The sequence below is a fragment of the Dipodomys ordii genome, unplaced genomic scaffold (genome assembly GCF_000151885.1).
Source record: "Dipodomys ordii isolate 6190 unplaced genomic scaffold, Dord_2.0 Scaffold73, whole genome shotgun sequence".
Classification (NCBI taxonomy): Eukaryota; Metazoa; Chordata; class Mammalia; order Rodentia; family Heteromyidae; genus Dipodomys; species Dipodomys ordii.
In genome coordinates, this window is record NW_012267289.1 from 4,297,876 (window position 1) to 4,320,270 (window position 22,395).

The 22,395-nt window shown below is 36.3% G+C and overlaps 1 protein-coding gene across 1 annotated transcript; it reads left to right on the top strand.

Annotated features, from left to right (window-relative positions):
- The first annotated feature begins 535 nt into the window (after positions 1–535).
- On the top strand, positions 536–20,969 carry Chmp2b (charged multivesicular body protein 2B). Its single transcript, XM_013024179.1, has 6 exons — positions 536–772; positions 12,510–12,601; positions 14,298–14,492; positions 16,123–16,225; positions 20,077–20,183; positions 20,376–20,969. The coding sequence occupies exons 1-6, from the start codon at positions 739–741 to the stop codon at positions 20,484–20,486; spliced, it is 642 nt and encodes a 213-aa protein (XP_012879633.1). The 5' UTR covers positions 536–738; the 3' UTR covers positions 20,487–20,969.
- The last annotated feature ends 1,426 nt before the right edge of the window (positions 20,970–22,395 follow it).

Below are 22,395 nucleotides of genomic sequence, written 5' to 3' on the forward strand. Positions count from 1 at the left end.
CCACTCCCCCCACCCCCCGCCCCGACCCCGAGGCGCGGCGTGGGGGGGCAGCGGTGTCACCCCAGGCTGTGCGGAGAAATGGCCCAGTCACACGTCCGCGCGGTGAACGGCGCGACCCCTCAGGTCTGACACCCCCGATCTTGCATGTGTTGGCGGAGGAAGGCACCAGTGCGGCCAGCAGCCGGCCTCAATCCCCTCGACAGGGGCTCAGGTGGTTCCTGGAAGACACACACTTTTTTCCCCGGAGACCCTAGGGAGCCCTATTTCTAACTTCTCACAAAGCTCTCGCTCTCAGCAAGGCCACCTCTATGTCAGCATCAGCCCAAGCAGAGAAGCCCAGGTCTCTGCTTCGTCCCGGGCGCGGTCTAGCCCGGGTCTCCCTCCCACCACAGTGACCCCTCCCCGGAGATAGGAAGGTCGGGCAGCCGTTGACATGAGGGCAGCGCCGGTGGCTTCAGGAAGCGCAGTGCGCAGGCGCAAGCGCCGCACTGCGCAGGCGCCGCCCAGAAGTGACTTCTCCAAAAAGTGTCTTAGCTCGCAGTCACCTGAGCTCGGGGGAGGGCGGCGGCGCGGCTGCGGATAATCAGCGCCCTCCGTGGGTTTCCTGCTCGGCGACGGCGTCCCCTTCCTCCTGCGCGCCCGCGCCTCCCGCCCCAGCCTCCCAGCGGGCCTGTCCTTTCCCTCCGGTCCCGTCCCAGTCTCGGGCCGAGCCGGGCCCTCCAGGCGCGGTCCCTGACCATGGCGTCCCTCTTCAAGAAGAAAACGGTGGACGGTGAGTTCCAGGCCGACTTCCCCCCCTCCCGGGGAGTGTGCCGGGGGCTCCGGCTGCGGTTCTGACTGCGGCCCGGGGGGGGCGGGGCCGGGTGAGAGGCCCCACAGGTGACCGCCGGGCTGCGTCACTCCGCGTCCCCGGCCTCCCCGACCCGCCCCACCCCTGCCTCACCTGCACAGGTCTGGCTGCTCCCCTCTGACAACGCCACCCTCACCCTCATTCCCCACCCCCTCTTTACGACCGGGATCCGAGGCGTCCGGAGGAGGCCCTTGAGTGTCTTTGAGACTTGGAGATTGATGACTGGCTTTACTGGATTTCCTGTGTGTGGAGAGAGGCTCCACTCCCAGCCACCGCCAGAGACCTTACGACGAGAACTTGAGTATAGGCTCCTGTCCCTTTAAAAACGCTCCATCAGTACACCTGTGAAGCACGTTTCTTGATTGACTCCAGTATGAAATTATAAGAATTCCCAAAGAGGTACCTAGGGTTAGCTTTCATTATGGTTATTTTCTCCCTTATGATGGTCTTTGGCAATGTAAGGGATGTGTGTACTAGTGACATTGGAGGTTTACATTTTAAAGACCTTTGCACTGTTTCAGACTTTGAGCTCAATGTCATTTTGTGTGTGTGTGTGAGAGAGAGAGAGAGAGATAGTAAATGTACTGGCATGTATAAGTTTGGAGGTACTCATATGCAGTGCATGGACATATTTAGACATGAGTGCTGTCAGGTAATAAATTCATTCAAGTTATTATTTTTTTAAAAAAACTGTCACATTACATGTTGAGTCTAGGTTGTTGCTGGATCAATCAAAGAATCACTTCTTTGTAAGTTCCAACCCTGCTGCATAAAGAGTACTAGAGCTAGACAGTGATTGGTACAAACTACTGAGTCCTGACTTGGGGATAACTCCTTCCATCCTTTGTGTGGATTGTTCCAAGGACAGGAAAATTATTTGGGGGAAGATAACAAAGACATCATCTACCCAGCCTCTCTGTCCTTCATCTCAACACATAGTGCTATATTACCCCTGACTTACAAACAAAGCATATTTTTTGCTTCTTTACATTAATTGAAAAAAAATTGTTTTCAGCTTCTTTTGACTTTTTATTAAATGAGATGTACCATTTACAATACTTAGCATAGCTACTTAATATGTGATATGATTATGTGACATGGATTTCATATATGTTAATCATGAGAATGATGTTTAGTCAGGTTTTTTTTTCAATGCTTTCTGTACCAGTATAGTGATTTCTAGTTATTGCACCAGGGGGAAGAAAAGATTTATTTACTTATTGCTCGAGTTTTGTGTAGTGAAATTTAAACCAAGTACAGCAACAACAAATTCACTTGTATGTGGCATCTAAAAAAGTAAAATCTAAAGTGGCTGGGGATTGAGCAACTGGGGAACAGGCATAATAGGGATGAAAAGATAAATTTCAAAGGATACAAAATTCTAGATAGAGGAATGATTTTCTAAGGTCTTTCCACAAAAAAACATCTTTCTTGATTAGTTTTAGTGACTTTACTATACAATAGAAAAGCCATTCCATCTCTCTTAGTTTGATGTTACAAGTTAACTTTTAACAGTAAAACCCAAACATTCCTGATTTTAATTGTTTAATAACTGTCACCTGTTTTCAAACCTGTATCTCAGTCCTGTGCTTCCTGGTGCTTTTGGCACTCTAGTGACTATTGTAGTGTTGAGGAGAGGAAAATAAGCAATGAGTCTGGGTAATGAGGGTGAGTTTAGGCCTAATAAGACATAATGTTTTTAGTAGACTTTTTTTTTTTGGGGGGGAAGGTCCAAATGATTTTTGCTAGGGATTTTGCCACTAATTAAAGATTCACTGTGAAATTTCTGAATTGGACCAGTATACTCCTTGACAACTACCAAGCTATATTTGATGTTTCCTTAAATTACTATGTCAGTTCAAATAATTTACTCATTTCTTAATTGTAGATCTATATTTTCATCATATTAATAGAGCCTTGCTGAAGTTTTTATGCTTTGTTTTACGAAAAGGAAGGTTTTTTTCTTGTTTTGTTTTAAAAAATGACAATACTGTTCCTAGCAGTAATGAGGTTATATATCATGAAATTTAATGAAGTTTTATATGTTTCTCTTCTATCTTTGGGCACATTGATTATTGATCATAAGATCTTTTACTATGTGTTGACTTCTTTTTTAAAGGAACAAATAATGAAATTCTGATACGTAAAGAAAACATGTAGCTGCTTATGGATCTGGGGAACAAGTGAATCTTTTTGTCTCTGGATTGGCTGGAAGAATTATATACTGTATCACTAAAGACTACTACATATGTGAATTAAAAAGAAAGATGACGTTATAGTACTTATTACTATTCAGAGTTATGTTTAATTCATTTTAGACACAAATATGATCCAAGTCTCCTCAGTGTATACTTTGTTACAGAAATTAATGAGAGGTGTATCTCAATGCCATTGAAGAGAAGAATTTTTTTGCAATTTGAAATTAAAATTGAGTATGCCCTTTTCTTTTTACTGATGTGTGTGTGTGGTATATCCTGTTTATCTACAGTATTCTTTTTCTCCAGGTATGCAAATAGTGACCTATTTATAGAGGTTAATTATAAACCTGTAAATCAGCATATCATTAAGACTTGTCATAAATGGGCAGCTATCCAGACTTTCAAACACTGAAGTTCAGGGGTTGGGTATGAACTGCCTAGCATGTCTACTGGAGGCATTTGGGATTGCAGATGTGTTACCCATGCCTGGGTAAAAATGAAGACTTCAAACACTGTATAATTTTTTTTATTTGTGGCCTCAATAAAGACAAATCTTCTGGTACTGTGCAAAGAATTTTTACTGCTGTATCATTTCCAAATAAGCCTATGAGCTAAGCAGTATTATTGTCCCCATCTTAGAGATGAGGAAACGAAGGAAAGGTAGTAAGCAAGTTTCCCAAGATCACAAGGCGCAGAGCGAGGACCTCATGTTTTTAAGTGTTTTCATTCTTTTCTAATCCAGTTTAGTGTGATAATCTTTATAAGTTCATGAAACTCTCAATGCATTGTTTGACTTGTGTCTATAGATCAGACATGTTTCTCTTGAAATTAGTAGTAGAACTTTAATTTCCATAGTGGAAATTACCTCATTTTTCTGACCTTCCTGGACCCTGGTCTTTTCCATGGTCTAATTCCTTTCTGATCTTCATCTAAACCTCTTGAAGAACTAGAAATATATATTCTCCTTCTTACTACCTTGCTATCCTTTTCCCCCAGTTCTTAAGCAGTTTGCTTTCATGTCATATGATGAGATGTTGTATAATAACTGAATTCTAAATCATCATATCAAATGGCCATTTTTAATGATTGCCTCTCTGGCCTATGTTTTGAATTTGATCCTTATGGTAAAAAAAAAAAAAATTAAAAAAGGGGCTAGGAAGGTGGCTCAGTGGTAGAGCACTTGCCTTGCATGCCTGAGGCCCTGAGTTTGATTCCTCAGCACCACATAAGCAAAAAAAAAAAAAAAAGGGCTGGAAGTGGTGCTGTGGCTCAAGTGGTAGAGCACTAGCCTTGAGCTGAAGAGCTGAGGGACAGCACCCAGGCCCAGCGTTCAGGCCCCACGACCGGACCTCCCCCCCAAAAAAAATTTAAAAAAATAGATCTCCTTTCTAGCAGGGTGCCATCCTAGCTATTCAGGAGGCTGAGATCTGGGGATCCCAGTTCAAAGCCAGTACGTGCAAGAAAGTCCATGAAACTCTTATTTCTAGTTAACCACCAGAAAACCAGAAGTGGCACTGTGGCTCAAGTGGTTGGGCACTCACTTTGAGCTGAAGAGCTCAGGTACAGCGCCTAGGCCCAGAGTTCAAGCCCTACAACAACAACAAAAGAAAATTCTCTCCTGGACACTCCTTTTCAACTTTTTTTTTCTTCTCTTGTTTTTATAGACAAAGTTCGTGTTTTTTTTTGGGGGGGTGGTTCATCTTGGGATATCACTGTTTTAACTGTTATGTTATTTCCCTAAATGATCTAGTATCTCTCTTTCTTCAGTTATAATTGAAGTGCTAATATATGTCAGATATGTATCTCTACTGGTATTTTTGGTAGTGTTATATGTCCTATATATCCAGTATCTCAAATGTGAGATCCAAAACAAAACGCATTATCTTTTTAAAAATTATTTATTTTTCAGCGTTTTATTCTTCAAGTGTTGATGGTACTTGAGTTTTCCCCACTACCTTCAATTAGTTACTAAGGCAATTATTACCAAATCCTTCCTTTCTTTGTCTCTTAAATATTTGTCACATATGATATTGTATGTACTTTTAACTCTTTGCTCTAATTCAGATATTACTTCACATTGACTGCTTTATTGCCTTCTTTTCTTTTCCTGTAGCTTCAAAATGGCAAATCCTTCTTCTAGACATAATGCAGTCAGTATAATCTGAAATGAAATCTAATTCTACTGCTTGCTCCTCAATGTAAACCTCTTTATTGAGTCTCTTGTCATGCATAGTTTTCCTTTGATTGTTGCCTCTTTGTCTAGCTATGTCTGGACATTTTACTGTTCTGCAGTGATGTTCCACTATTCATCAATATACTGTGTGTCATACCTTTTCTCATCCTGACATATTTGCTTATAATGCCTTCTGACTAGAATTCACTTTTTTTTAACTTCCTCTAGCTAACCTGAACTTTATAGTACTTTTTCCTTCTCAAGGAAGTATTTGATGCCAACTAAATTGTATTAAGTATTGCTGTTATTTAGCATCTGCTTTCTAACTTGCATTAACTGGAATAACAGGAAATTCATAAGTAATTAGAAAGTTGGCTTATGCTAATTCTACTCACTTCTACATTCTGTATTGAGTTCAGAGTCCACATGAAAATTTGGTAGTTACCAATTTAGAAACTATAGCCATAAAGTAATAGCATTTACTATTCCAAAATAGTTGTTTTTCAGTATCTAGGACTTACTAAAATCTACACTGTTCAACTGATTGCCACCCACCGAGAGCCTTCATAAAAGTTTAGAGATAATTTGAGGACCTTGAACAGGAAAGAAATAAGGCTTCTTTGGTTTTTGCCTCATTAGGATGATATCTATATATGCTAGTTGTCAGGATTCAGAGTGCTAAGCAGTATAACTAAATTGGATTACATTTCTGGTCAGTTATCAGTGGTGCCATATTTCTGATATGTTAAGAGGAAATAAAAGTATCATTTATATAAACAATCCTCTTCACAAACATTTCTCCTTTTGCCAGAATAAATAGAACATGTTGTTGGAGGCAGATCTACAGTATACAGATCTTCCCCAGAATATTGTGTGTGTCTTTAGTGCTTATTATCTAAATATTTTAAATTCCTATTTTACTACCTGTTTGCTTCTACATTCTTGACACACCAAAGAAAAGTAATGTAATGTGGATTCTGGAGTATAGTGTACTCCTGAGAGCATTTTTTGTGTGTGTGTGGGGCAAAGTTTTCCATACTTTTATAAGAGATATGTCTATGGGAATGTTTCTTTCCTGTATATTTCTCCATCCTCCTCATGATACCCAACACTAGCTGAGACCAAAGATTTGTGACATATTCCCATCTCATAACCTTTCTTCAGCTCTTCCAAAAACACTATTTTAATACCAATTGATTAGAATTCCTCAGGGCTTAAATAACTTTTGAGATCTATGAGAGAAGGAAATTTTTTTTTTCCTTTTCTGCTACCATAGTCTTGACTCTCCCATTTTCTCTTTAACATCCCATTTCTGTTTTATAGGTGAGGCCTGCCCTTGTTCAAGCTCAGTTTTTCTGCTTTTTTTGTTAGTAAAGTACTAGGTTTTGTTGCATTTTCATGCAGACATAATATGTGTATTGATCATGTTCATTGTCCTTCACTATCCTAGCTTATCTCCTCCCAAGCTCCTTCTTAAGTTTTTGAGTTCCTTGGCCATGTGTAAAGCTATTGGCATGATCTTTTACTGTCCTGTTTCCCCTAAATGTTTTTGTTGTTGTTTTTATTTACCAAGTATTATTTAAATACTGTCCTCTGAGTTTTCTTTATTCCATTTCTACAATCCAATAAATTGGTTTATATACCAAATTTCCATTCTGTCTCACTCTCTTACACTCACTTTTTGAGTAAATTAGATTTGTATAGCCTGCTTGTTTTCAGTACTACCCTTTAATGTCTCTTAGGCTCTAAGTTTTAAAACATGAGTTTACAGCATTTTTGTTCAGTTCTAACTGCAGTCTACCCAAGAAGTGGGTAGGTTCCCACATAACCAGGATAGCTTTCTACTTTATTGTCCCTTGGTGAGTTCCATCATCTCTAATTAGCTGAAGTCAAACTCTCATGGCTTTCTTCTGTCCATAGTTATAATTAAAGTTGGTTACTGGGTTCTGGTGTTTGACTCATACCTGTAGTCCTACCTACTCAGGAGGCTGAGATCTGAGAATGGCGGTTTGAAGCCAACCCAAACAAGAAAGTCCCTGAGACTCTTAGCTCCAATAAACTGCTCAGAAAAAGCTGAAAGTGGTGTGTTCCAAGTGGTAGAACACTAGTCTTGAGCAAAAGAGTCTCAGGGACAGTGCCCAGGCCCTGAGTTCAAACCCCAGGACCAGGAAAAGTAAAGCCTCCCCCCTCAAAAAAGGTTGGTTTAATGCTGATACCAGTGCCAATGTATTCAGTATTCCTACTGATAGCAGCTACTGCAGTTTGCAGGGTGGAGGAACATTTTGTTTCTGCTTACATGTGATAGAGTACGATAACTGGGAGCAATGAAATTGTATAGATAAAATTATTTTTTCCACAGAAATGCACTTAAAACTAGAAAAGGTGTTTTGTTATATGAAGAAATCCCTCATGACCTGATAGCCAGCTGCAGAATGCAGTACATGAAGAGAGGAAGCTGTGGTGTGACGTGTCTCCTGAGTGTGCCTGATCTGTCATTTTAAGCAGACCACCTCCTTCCAGGAAAAGGTGCTTCAAGTTGTATTCCTCAGAAATCATCAGATATTCATATTTGCAGTTGATAATTCCTTTTTACTTTCATCCTTAAGTTTGCAAATTATATGCAAATTTAGAGGATTTAGGGAAGCAAACCACAATTCCAGTTGGGACTTGGCCCACTAATTCCAGTAGAGCTTTCTAGGGAGCTGGGCTAGACCACCTGAGAGACCTTTTTTGTTTAGTTGTTTTTGTTTGTTTGTTTTGACATACCCCATTCCCCCAATAAGTTAAAGAAGGCTATATCTTTTGAGGACCAAAGCCTAAGCTGACCTGTATTTCGTTCATGAAAAGAGCCTGAACAATTTAAAGAGGCATTTTAATGCCTCACAGTGAGCTGGCCTGGGGGCCTTCTGCAAGTGTTGGTGATGGGTTGGCAAGACCACCAGACCCCTTTTTTTGGGGGGGGTCCAGTCGTGGGGCCTGAACTCTGGGCCTGGGCACTGTCCCTCAGCTCTTCAGCTTAAGGCTAGTGGTCTACCACTTGAGCCACAGCACCACTTCCAGCTTTTTTTTTTTTTTCTGCTTATGTGGTGCTGAGGAAACAAACCCAGGGCCTCAAGCATGCAAGGCAAGCACTCTACCACTGAGCCACCTTCCCAGCCAAAGACCGTCTTTTTTAACTCACCAAATAGTCACATCCAGACACATTTGAGAGTTTTACAATTTTGAAAGCTTTCTTGTTGTTTTCTGTTGTTGTTGTTGTTTTGTTTATTTCATGGTGTGCTGCAACTCACTGCTAATGGGGACAAGGCAGTAATGGAGACTGGACCATGGAATTGAGGTTTGGGGTACCAGGGGACCTTTTGTCAACTTTAGATCCCAAGGTTCCATTCACCAGGGTTTTTTTTATTGGTTTCATATAGAACAGTATGTGTAGAGAGTAAGGTATAAGCATCAACATGTGAGAATATTTTTGTATACAGGTGGTAGATGACATCCTCATCTTAGGAACTAGAGCTAAACAGTAAACAGATTGCAATTTGCATAAATCCTTAGTCTACCCCCAGGCTCCCAGGAAGTTTAAAGTCAAATTAACTCATACCTAGGTTAGAAATCTGAATTCCTGAAGCCAGAACTGATTTACCTTTCCAGGAAATTCTCAACAGCCTGTGAGTCTTTACTCCACACACAGCCTTCCAGACTCCCAATCCTGTTGGGTCTCACAGCTCTGCTTTTCATGCTGTCAGTAGGGTGCTATCTCACGTGTTCTCTAACTTCAGACACATCCCCAACATAGCTTTCTACTAGTTATTTTGAAAATGCAGTCTCTAGAATTTTCTTTCCTGGCTGATTTCAAATCCAAATCCCCTGGATTTCAGCCTTCTGAGTTGCAAGGATTTAGTATGAGCTACTGGTGCTCAATCAGGTATTTTTTATTATATGTATTCCTCGCTGTAGAATACCTTATAGTCTTGGAAGGAAAACAGATCTACTAAAAAGTAAATGAAATGGAAAATAAACTTTTCCTTGAAAGTGTTCAATCGTTTTGTGTATTTTTTTTAATTATCTGAGCCAAATAATTAAATGTGGGTTCATCATAGGGATTGCTTAAGAAAAATTAAACTGTAATTTGTGAGTTTTATTGCTATTTCTATTGTTTATGTGAAAAGCTGTTTTACTGTCATTTCCTACTTACCATAATATGTTTTAAAGTGTTATGATTATGTTTTAGTATGTAACATTACATGCTCAGAGTTTATAGCTTAGAGCTGTTTAAATATTAATAGGTCCATTAACAACTATGAGGCTGTGGAATATGCAGTAATTAATTTTCTTTATTTTTCCTCCTTTGTTATACAGGACAGTTAACGTACACATAATAACATACACTTAAGAAAATGAAATAAAAATGTTTTTGATTAAATTTTATGTTTGATTTGGCCATCATCTATATTTTTAATAAACATGGGTTTTTTTAGTCTAGACTGATTCTTAGATACCAACTGGGTGTCCCAAAATATATCTTAATTATGAAACTAATTATACAGCGCTCGAGTAGACATTTTGCTCAGCCTCATGGATTATCTCACTTCAGATGCCAGTCATATGACACACATGTGTCTTTCTAACCAGGTGTTCCTAAGCTCATTTTTGAAGGTGGGCACTGTAAGATATATTAAATAGGTAGGTTTCATTACGTAGCCGATGAAGAGGACACCACACAATATTCAGGCAGGAAAAGAAGTTTATTTACAGAACTGCCCACACCATACATGGTGGAGAAGCATGGCCAAGGAGACAACCCCCCCCCCTTCCCTCCTACCAGGACTTATCTAGGCCAAGGACAGGAAGAGGTGTAGTCAGGTGGGGGTAAGGTTTGGCCCCACTGGATCTGGATGTGATCTCAGGGCCTTGGACTCTCCTATGGTCAGATGGGAGGCACTACCAGAGGTGGCCCAGGATGTGATCTAGCTGGAGGGGGAGATGATTGCTTCCAGGTGTGCCAATTACCTTGGGAACACAGATACTGGGTGGAAACTTAGCCAAGAGGTAAGGAGACCTTACGGACAGTTTACTGGGGAAGCTCTCAGAACTCAGGATAGTGCTTCCCTGTCCTCCTTTAATTGCTGGTCTGTTGTGAAGAATATCACACAAGGACAGTGAATGGAAGAGATACTTAAGTGGAGGAGGTGGCACACAGTTTCCACGCCCTATGTGAGTGCACACTGTTCCCAGCACAAGAATGGAGTCACCAGTTGGGAAGCTCTGAATTTCTTTCCTGAGGAGCTTTTCTAACCCAATGTCTAGAATCCCCCACATCTAATTTCTGAGAATGGAGTAGGCTGAGGACATTTTGTTGTCCAGCTCCATCCTTAAGCACGAGTAGTAGAAATATTAGAGTGCATGTTACAATTCTTTTTCTTTATTTTCTATGTTTACTTGTTTTTTGTTGTGGGTACTTGGACTTGAACACAGAACCTGGTGCTCTTAGCTTTTTCTGTTCACTAGTGGCACACTCACACTTGAGGAATGCCTACTAGCTTTTTGCTAGTTATTTAGGGATAAAAATCTCTCACAGACAGGCTTTTTAGGTAGAATCTGAACCTTGATTCTCAGATTTCAGCCTCCTGAGTCATTAGGATATAGGCATAAGCCACTAGCATCTGGCTATAAATTTATTTTTAACTGATACATAAACATAAAATTTACATGTAATTAATAATTGAAGTACATAATTTAAGGGTACAGATGTAAGGGGGAAAATGGGGGAGAACTATGGAAAGGGTGGTATTGATTAGGTGCATTTTATTTTTAATCTGATGGAACTATAACCTTTTTGTACAACCTTTTAATTAAAAACTACGTGGAATAATAGAGTACTATATCACATTTTGATATATGGATGCACTGTGTAATGTTAAAATGAGTTTAAATTTGCCTGACTTCTCAAATATATTTCATTTCTTCATGGTATAGACTTTCAGAATCCTCTTTAAAGAAAAACTTTTTGAAATATATGTGCAGTCATCTTACTGTGGGAAAGAAATACTGAACTTTTTGCTACTATTTAACTAATTTAGTATATATGATCAGACCTTTCTACTTTTCTCCTATATTTCCTCAGCTCTGGTAAATATATTACTTTCAATTGTTATGAAAACAACTTTTTTAGATTCTATATGCAAGTCATATCATGAATACTTGTCTTTCTGTGTCTGGTTTATTTCACTCATTGACCTCTGGTTCCATTCATGTGGTCATAAATGACAGGATTTTATTCTTTTATATGGCTGAAGAGCATTTCATTGTGTATATATACTGCATTCTCTTTACTTATCAATTGATAGAGATGGTTTCTATTTCTTGGTTGTTGTGAACAGGTTACATTGAATATGGTAGTAAGATGTCTCTTGGATATACTGGTTCATTTCCTTTGGTGTTAACTTTCCCAATGCTCAATTTTGTTATATATAAAGTAAAAAAATATTCAATTCCATTGTATCACATGTATATTATATGTAGAGCACTTAAAATCTTTCCAATAAGAGACTAATAACAAAAGTTAAAATTTGCATATTTATTATTACTACATTATTTAGTAACTACTAAATAATGTAGTAATTACTATTGTCTGTTATAGTCTATCAAGCCTTGAGCAATCAAGTTTTCAATAAGGATTATAAAGATTCCAAATGAATTACACAAAATCAAGACACATTAAGAATGAGTTGACAATTTGAATATATCAAAGCATTTTGAATGTTATTACTCCTTAAAACGAACTATTTTCTGAATAGGAAACATTAGGCTTAGAGTATTACCTAACTTTTCCAAGATAAAATTATATAGTAATCAAGTGGCAGAGTGTAATAAAATCCACATCTGCTTCATTTGGAAGATCTGTTGTTTTACTCTGCTATGACTTACTACAGCAGGCAAAACAAAAAAAAAAGATTTTTTTTCAAATAGACATGTGCTTCTGAAATTCATATGCTACTGGAGTAAGAAGCATTTCTATGTATATGTGTATTATACATACTATATATATATACTGTATAATAATTCTCTAAGAGAATATTTTATTGTGATACAACATAAACTGATGGTTAAGATTTAACTATAATATTTGCACTTATAATCCATGTTTTAATATTTGACTATTAGAATATAAATTAGACTATTAGAATATAAATCAATGTTTCATTTTTGTTGTAGTTTCATAAACTAGTATATTATATGGTATTGAAGAAAATTTTTCAGCCATAAATTTACATTTCTTTTGTTCTCTTAGATGTAATAAAGGAACAAAATCGAGAGTTACGAGGTACACAGAGGGCTATAGTCAGAGATCGAGCAGCTTTAGAGAAACAAGAAAAACAGCTGGTAAGTAGAACATTAAATTTCATTTTAACTTTTCAAATAAATTTGAGTGTTGGAATAATTAGCTAACTAGGAAAAAGGCACATGGCAGGTGGTAAGTGACTTACTTGACTAGAAATGGCATTTAATTCTTTCCTGCCTTTTTTTTTTTAACCTTGTTGTGTTATCCTGCTTCCTTTTCCAAGAATTCTGAATATTCTGTTGATGTGGAACCAAGTTATTCCTGAAATTCACAAAGCTATGACTGTCTAGGAAGAAATAATTTTCAAAACAGAACTATTTTCTTTTTGGATGGCCACAAAAATAAAATTCTTATGGAAAGCAAGAGAGGGTTATAAAAAATTTACATTAACTCCTAGGTGACTTTTTCATATTTTAAAGATAGTGACTATGACAATATTATTTAATAGGCTGACTTAATTCATCTTTATATATTCTTTATGCAATGAATTTAAATTGGTCATACAACACATAGCAAATTTGCTGTGTATTTACTTTGCTTCAGACTCTTAGTTTCTACATAGATAATTTGTATTGTGAATGAATAAAGCTTTATGAATTTTTTTTCAATTTTTAAACCAATTTTATCTTCTTTTTTCTAATACAAGCTAGAACCATACAATATTGGCTAGAAATAGTATGAACAGACATTCTTATCTTTTTGTTATCTTAGTATGTTTTTTGTTATTGTTATTGCAAAGGTGATGTACAGAAGGGTTGCAGTTACATCCATTTCTTTTTGAACAGTGTCAGCCTTTTCCTCACTTTCTCCCAGATTTTCCCTCCTGACCATCCCCCGTCAAGTTGTATAGTTGACTTTCAACATATTGTCTAGTGAATATCACTGCTATATTTGTTCACCCTTTGCCCCATTGTTTCTATCCTCTTCCCTTACACTCCCCCAAACAGATAAACTTACATAGAGAATGAAAGGTATAGAAAACAAATCCATTGACAAAGGAACAAAAACAATAGCAAAAAAACCCCTCTTTCCATTTCTTGGAGTTCATTTCAATAAACATTATTTTATATGATCATATGCATACAGCTATTGAGCCATTGTGATCCTCTCCTAAGAATATCCTTCTTTGAAAATTGGTTTTTTGAAATAGTGTCTAGTTGAGTTTGCCATTTTGTCTACACAGGCACTTTTGTTAATTGATGTCTATCATATACCATTTAGATTAATGTAATTACCTGTATTATTAGCTTTAAATATGCTACCTCTCTATTTTCTTTGTTTTCCCTGTTTATGTCTGAATTTTCCTTTTAGTATTTTCTTCTGGGTTCTGTGTGTATACTCCTTTGTAGACTTGCTTTGTATTCATGGGTGAGTGTACCAGTTCTTGTCTTTCCAAAAATGCGTTAATCATCACCTTCAGTTATTCATTCCCTCTATGGCTTTATGAAAGCATCTTTCCTCTTAAAGAAACAGGGAATTTTGTGCCTGTTGGATCTGTTCTTCTGAAATGATCATTGAAGACTACCTCAGTTTTGTTTGTGTGTATGTGTGTGTGTATGTGTGTGTGCACGCATGCATGCATATGTGAGCATGCTAGTTTTAAGCCTTGAACTCAGGGCCTTGTGCTCTTACTTGACTTTCTTCCGTATGGAATGCCAACTCTACCACTGGCAGCATACCTCCAGTCTATGAGGACTTCCTCCTCATGTTACTCACTTGTTTTGTTTCCCCTCTTAGGAATTAGAAATTAAGAAGATGGCCAAGATTGGTAATAAAGAAGCTTGCAGGGTTCTAGCCAAGCAGCTTGTACATCTACGGAAACAGAAAACTAGAACTTTTGCTGTAAGTTCCAAAGTGACTTCTATGTCCACACAAACAAAAGTAATGAACTCCCAGATGAAGATGGCTGGAGCAATGTCTACCACAGCAAAGGTACATTGAATCCTGTATATTCACACATTTTTGAGTTTATTAAAGTGATTTAAGTATTAGTATTTTAAAAAGGCAAAAGATTTAGGTGAATTTATATGATTTATATGAAGAGAAATTAGTACTGATAGTTAAATCCGATATTAAAACACCTTCTGATGGTTGGGTAACTAGACTTGAAGGAGAGTTTACTCATATATTTACTAATAGGTTAAGCAAAGATATCTGATACACGCCTGCTATTTAGAGGATACAGCATCTGAATTGGAATTCCTAGTTAAGGTGTTATAAATGTGGTAAATTGGCCTAAATATTTCTTTAAATCCTCTTATAGAAGCTATAATGACTAACAGTAATACAATAGAAAGGAAAACCAGACCAGGTTTCAGCCTTCCTGTAGCTTACCGTCCATTTATGAGAAGCCTATGTAAGAAGAAGTGTGTACACTTGGCTTTGGTTCAGATCTTATTTCACTCAGCAGCTGTAGGACCTTGAACCAAGTATTGAGCTTTTCTCTGCCTCCATTTTCCATATGTAAAAGGCTTAGAGCAGGGCCTTGCTTACAATATAAATGTATAGCCATAGCTACTCTGTTACCCTCATCAATATTGTTACTGGTATTATTTACAACAATAAAGTAAGTTGCAATTTAAGAAATAAAATTTAAATCAATAACTAAATTCACATCTCTAGGTGATGAGATTTTACAAAGCTATATGTTCTAATTTGTTCTAATCAGATGTGTTAGGGACTACTCCCCTAAGAAACTGGTATATAAACTGAAAGCTGAAGTGTTACTAGTAAAAGCTGGTGATAAGGAGCACTCTAGATAAGGGACTAGTTTATGTAAAGGCCCTGAAGCAGGAACTAGAACAACACATTTAACAAAATTAAAAAAGAAAAAGATCAGTGAGCCTAAAGGGCAGTGGTAACAAATTAGATTGTCTAATTTGGAAGGTTCCAGTTGCTGTCAGGCAAATTATAGAATTTGGCTATTAACTCTAGAGAGAGACACTTGGGAGTTTATTTGAAACCATTATGCTTTTTATATACCAAATTAACTATATAATACCTATGTGTGTATGTGTGTGTAATATCTCACACTGGCCATAGTAGACAAAAGTAGTGTAAACGTTTAAAGACTCTACATATATTTCTGCAAAACAATTTTTATTGCTATTCACTATAGTTTTAAGTATACTAATAGTCCTATATATGTGTGTTGGTATGTCCTCTAATCCTTTTTCATCTAAACATTAGATGACAATAGTTAAATTTAAAATTCTTCTTAGCTTAGACATTATCTACTTGCAATATTAATAAGTAAATTTATTTTTCCCATTTGAATAGCAATGAGTTTTATGTTCATAAATGATTTTTACTGCACAGGTTTTTTTGTCTACTGTTCTGAAGAGTTTTCCCACACTGGACTTGATTTTGTAGATGTTGAGCAGATGGTTTTTAAATGAATATTTCATGTTTTTCTAGAGTATTTAACACTCTGTGTTTTCTTATGACAAGATGCATGTCTTTTTAAAGCCTATCTGTATTTGATGTATTCCCTCTAGACTTATTTCATAGCAAAATTTTCATAATTATGTAACTACCTGAATATTTTTTCATATATTTAAAGACAATGCAGGCAGTGAACAAGAAGATGGATCCACAGAAGACACTGCAGACAATGCAGAATTTCCAGAAGGAAAACATGAAAATGGAAATGACTGAAGAAATGAGTAAGTTTAAGAAGTTATAATAAAATGTAGTTTACTCATCTTTGAATTAACCAACTTCATTTACTAGTGATTTTTTTATTCTTATCCTGAAGGCACAGAGATGAAATGAGAAATAAGGGAACAGTTATTGATTATACATGCAAAATAACTTGTGCATAAAATAGCTCTTGCTTGTATAAATGTAAGCAGTTTCAGAGTCTTGTTGACTCTTACAAACTATAGAAAATCTATTGGTATTGGAAGTAGGGTGAATAGAGCTCTTTCTTTTGCTTTTTTCTCTCAGAATAACATTTATAGTTAGTTTACTTCTTTCTGCATTTATACTACCTACATGTTGAGGTTGAAAAATAGTGAATAAAATGAAATAGCACATAGAATTTATCTGTACACCACATAGATCTTGCAACTCTTAATGTTATACATTTCTTTTCTACATTTACTACATTTTTTCTTATTTATAAAAGTGACTCCATGTTACATGTACAATCATAATCTTATGTTAACTTTTCAAAAACATACAGCATAACTAACATAAGCTCATGACATTGCATATTAACAATAACTGTTCTGAGCCATTCTTATTTCAACATTATGTAAATGATAACTTTTTTAGTCATTATAAAGAGCCTTAAGGGAAAAACATATTTTCAAAACTCAAGGAATGAACTACCAAACTAAACACGATGAAGGCACATATATTACTACATATATTACCTAGAAAGAAAAAAATAGTTTTTGCAATACTGTGTTTGAACTCAGGCCCTTGAATTTACTAGATAGACAGTACCACTTGAGTCATGTCCCTAGCACTTTTTGCATTAGTTGTTTTTCAGTTAAGCTCTTCTGCCCCTTTTTTTCTGGAGTGCACTTCAGACCCATTATCCTCCTACCTCCGTCTCTCACATAGATGGAATTGCAGCATGTGTGGCCACACCTGCCCTTATTCTATAATGATTTAAAAATATATTTATTTATTTATTACATTGTCTGGCTTCATAAATCTCCTTAGAATATTAACAGCTTTATAAGACTTTTGGCTTTTTACTACCAAACTCTCCCCATAAAGATCACAGGAATACATACTTTGTAAATAATGAATGAATGAACCCTTCATGGGATCCTAATTAATATCATTTATATTATTGTTTTGAAAAGGTATCTCTCTCATTGCTTTGTAAAAATGTAGGAATATGCCAGTTTACTTCTGCTTATCAGCTATCATTTCTAGCATTTGGGGTATAAGAATAATAAATATTTAAAATGTTAGGGTTGCCATAGTCGTTATTGTGACTAATGAAAATACTAGAATAATTTCTAGCATTTTATTTCAGAGTATCTTTTTTTCTTCTAAAAATGTAGTGATAATATATACACTATCTTTGGGAATTCCAGAATCTGTATAGTTTCTATATGTCTTTATTTTGAAAAAAAACGTTTTTTTTTCAAGACTCTTGAAACTCTGAAAAATTTTAATGATTGAGAGATTTGTTTTGTTGTTTATATAATGATTAGAGTATCTACCAGGTTCATGTGGTTTCCACTGAATGGCATAAATGTGAACACCTATTGACAGAATTGATTTTCCATTAAGCTGTAATGAAAAGTATCAGTCAGCCCTTAATCATATGGCTTTCATATTTTTCACAGTTGTTCCAATTTGCATTTTAGCAATTTGTAACCCAGTCTGAAAGAATAATTATTTTTATATGCTTTTTCAAAACTTGTACCTAAAGATAAATTTTAAACATAAATGACCATATTTTTTCCAGCAATACTGTTCAAGGAATGGCTCACATTCATGTTTTGGAAACAGGATCTTTGGAAAATATTTATTATGTCTTTGGTTAGATTGGTTAAACTTGTCCTGAAAGCATTCTCCTCTTCTAATTCCTGATTGCATCTGTGTGGTTGTTCTCATCTGTCTCCATCTTTCATCTTCATTCATCTTTACAAGCTCTGACCTCTCTCATGACTTTATTGCATCTAGATCACATACTCTTGAGTTCACTTTCTAATACTTACCTCTGGAGTATGCTCATCAGATACCCTCAGTGGTTTCATGCTGATCATAGAGTCACATACCATAACCATACATCAAACAGTTTTTTGGTCAAGCCTTTTTATTTTACTATTGACAATACAAATACCAGAGTGGTAAAATGACAAATGCCTTTTCCCCCCAAAGTTGCATGGACACTAAATGAAGTAATTATTTGCCCTATTTCTTATCCAAAAGCTTTTTAGCCGTTTTCATACCTAGTTTACTAAAGTAACAAAATCAATTTTTAAATCATGCTCATACAAATCAGATACTATAACCAATATCAAACTTTGTAACTAATGTCAAAAGTGCATAGACAAAGCAGAGAGATGACTGGAACATGAATTGGGTTATGAACTGTTTGCAGAGTATTCATTCCCCAGATGGTCACCTACCTTATGTGCATTTTCCAGAGAGTCATGGCTCATAAGCCCACAGATTGTTAGTTAACTATTGCAGTACCAAACCAGGAACATCCCATAGAAAGAGAATGTTTTGGCCTTTTACTAGGAGCCCAAATACCATCATGGACATGAGATCAGACTGGCTACATGCCCTGCATCTTCTGTCATTTCCTAAGAAATTCATTCAGAGGAACTACTATTGTAAGCCATCTGCTTTTCTTTTCCTTTTTTTTTTCCTTTCTAGCTATTTCCCATTTACACACCTTGTATAAAAACCAAGTGGAATGACATACTCTTCCTGTGTGTGTCCTTTTTGCCTTGCCAGTCTCTCTATATATACCTAATGAAGTTAGCTCTTATAGTACTCTCATGTGGTCCTTCCAGCTGGATAAAACAGCTTACCTCTGAAACACTGCAAACATATATATATATTTTAATTTTTTATTTTTTGTCAGTTGTGGGGCTTGAACTCTGGGCTTGGGCGCTGTCCCTGCGCTCTTCAGCTCAAGGCAAGCACTCTACCACTTGAGCCACAGCACCACTTCTGGTTTTCTGGTGGTTAATTGGAGGTAAGAGTCTCATGGGCTTTCCTGCCCGGGCTGGCTTTGAACCATGATCCTCAGACCTCAGCCTCCTGAGTAGCTAGGATTATAGGCGTGAGCCACCAGCACCTGGTCTGCAAACATATTTTCTTACTTCCCAAAATGTGTTATTTTCCCATTTTCTTCTCAAGAATAAACCACCCAATGACTTCATTTTTCTCCAGCTATTCTTTCATTTTGGGGACAATTTTTTAAAAAATATTTAATGGGATATTGAACAAACATTATGCTTCCTATCTGTTGAGTATAAATTTAAGAAGCGAGAAGATAGGATTGTGGACATACAAAGTGTAAATTGTCTCCCAAATATTAAAGGAATATTTGATTTTTGCATATTTTTTCCTATTAGTTTTCTTAACTACTAGCTGAATGGATAGTTATTGAACTGATATTTTAAAACTTTAAGCCTATAGTCTTGAATATCACATACGTGTTATGTGATGTGATTTTTAAAAATTATTTTATTTTATTTTGGTTCTGAGATGAAATTCTGACTTTTCACTTACCATTCTTTCCCTTCAGCATTACAAGTAGCATTTTTAAAAGGAAATCAGAGTAGATTTATTCTGTTGTGTTATAGCTCATGTTGTGATGAAATCATTCCAAATTTAGTGACTAAGAAATATACTTTCCAGTATGCTTCACTAATGTAGGAAGTTACTTTTATAGTTTATTCACTCATGTAAATTTGTCTTCCTTAATGGTTAAAAATATGTGCATAATTTGACTGCCTTCTGAACTGTAAGTCTAACCTGAAATCTATTTAAAAGTAACGCATTGCTTTATTTCTTTCTTTCCTCCAAGTAAATGACACGCTTGATGATATCTTTGATGGCTCTGATGATGAAGAAGAAAGCCAGGATATTGTGAATCAAGTTCTTGATGAAATTGGAATTGAAATTTCTGGAAAGGTATGAGTAACCACTTTGCTTAGATGAAAATAGTTTGTACCATTTTTGTCACAGTTGCTTTTAATTTGTCCTTTCATGTTCTTTCCATGGCTTTATACTTGTTTCACAAGTAAATTACTTTATAGTCCACTCTTTGTATCCTAGTCTAACTGGTTGCTAATACACATTCTCTCACTTTTTGCTTCACAATAGATGGCCAAAGCTCCATCAGCTGCCCGAAGCTTACCATCTGCCTCCACTTCAAAATCTACAATCTCTGATGAAGAAATCGAAAGGCAACTTAAAGCTTTAGGTGTAGATTAGTCAAAAAGCCATAATATTTTCACTTACTTCTTTAGTGTAAAGGTAAAACAGAGTGCTGATTCGCATTATTTTGTAAAAATGGAGACCAGGAGTGAACAGTTGGTTCCTTACCCATGGCTATTTTGAGTCTTTTGCCAAAGAATGACAATGATGCAAAAATGGGAACAGTTTGGATTTAATTAGAACTATTTAGGAGTGATGATGTGTAAAAAGTTGACTCTTCCCTGCATGGCATAGAGTAATCATATTCATTACTTAGTGTGAGTTTATGTTCTAAATCTTTTTTTACATTGAATACAAAATTCATAGGCGCCAATTTAAAGAGACTCGTAAAAATATTCGAAGTATATCATTAATTCTGTATCTGTTGCTTGTCCTTTGTAAATGATTATGTGTTATGACAATAGGCGGTTCAGCTGCCAAATTATTTTTAAATGATCTAAAAGAAGAGTGCTATATAAACATCTGTCTTAAAAACTGTCAGAGATTTTCTTTTCTTTTGTTTCTTTTTCCTTTGGGAGAACATTCTAGTTGGTAAGTTTATTACCTTTCAAAATGTGCTTGGCACCTGCCTTAAATAATACAAACATATTGTGCACATCTTTAAATTATTTTAACGGGCAGAAAAGAAATACCTTATAAGCTAAAATTGAAGCTTCTTAAATTATCTAGGCTTTCTTGTAAAGCTTATAAAATGTGTTGAACATGATTAGTAAAAACAGACCAAAAAACAAAGACAAAATCCCTGCATTGGTAATAATTTACTGAAATGAAACTGCATTTTTGGTCTTTCTTCCAAGAACTGAGATTTTTTTCCATATGAGAGATAATAACAATATCTGTGTAATTTTGAGTTGTATTAATGTACATCTTATTCTCTTTAAATTGCACCATTATTCTTAATTACTACTACTATGACAATACTTGATGGAAATTTTTAAATAAACACCTTTTTTTTGCTAAATAAACTACAACTTTTGTCAGAAATTACTGCTTAAATGTATATTACTGTATTAGAAACATTTTTGAAGGTAAAGTTGCTATGGTATGTTATGAATAGGGAGAATAAAATAAAAGATACCAGAAAAGATAGAAATGCACTTCAGAATTATGTTAGTTTTGAAAACTATGTTGCAACATATGAATCCTGACTCATCTCACCAAGAGAATTCTGGAGGATCACAAGTGTTCTGGTTAATTTGAACATTGGCATTTTTGTACTTACGTTGGAAAAATCATACATTTTAGGACTGAAATATGTGTGACACGGAAGGTTTGAGTGAACCAAGGCATCTACTTTAGAATTTGAGTTCAAAAACTAGTTACCGTTACCAGGACATGGTTTGATCTTGGATGCCTAGAAAAATGCCATCTTACCTTATTTATTTACATTTCTTACATTCTTACAGTCTTACCTTTCTTTATACATAAAAGGGCTTTGTTAAAAAACAAATACTTCCAAAGAAATATTTTGTTAAAAAATTCAATAAAATTTTATTATCGCTGTCCCCTTTCTTTTTTTTTTAAATCTCTTTTATTCTGATTTTGCCTTCTAAAAATGGTAAGATTTATACCTGACTTTTTACTTCGTTTTTTGGTAAGGGCTTTGAATTCAGAGCCTGGTACTTTGCTAGGCAGGCAGTGTACCACATTAGCCCTTTCTGCTTTTAGTTATTTTGGGGATAGCTAAATAACATTTATTCCCAGGCCAGTCTAAACCATGGTTCTCTTACACCTCTGTAGCTGGAATGACAGGTATGAGTCGCCATGCTTTCACTATGGTGACCTTTAGCCATGAGACTCCTTAATGGCTGGGCTGGGAAGGTGGCTCAGTGGTAGAGCGCTTGCCTTGCATGCCTGAGGCCCTGGGTTCGATTCCTCAGCACCACATAAGCAAAAAGAAAAAAGC

Bases quoted from the DNA above. Each gene is read 5' to 3' on its own strand.
- Chmp2b (XM_013024179.1), top strand. From the start codon at position 739: ATGGCGTCCCTCTTCAAGAAGAAAACGGTGGACG. The intron at 773-12,509 runs GTGAGTTCCAGG...TTGTTCTCTTAG, and splicing joins CAAGAAGAAAACGGTGGACG to ATGTAATAAAGGAACAAAAT. The intron at 14,493-16,122 runs GTACATTGAATC...ATATATTTAAAG, and splicing joins CAATGTCTACCACAGCAAAG to ACAATGCAGGCAGTGAACAA.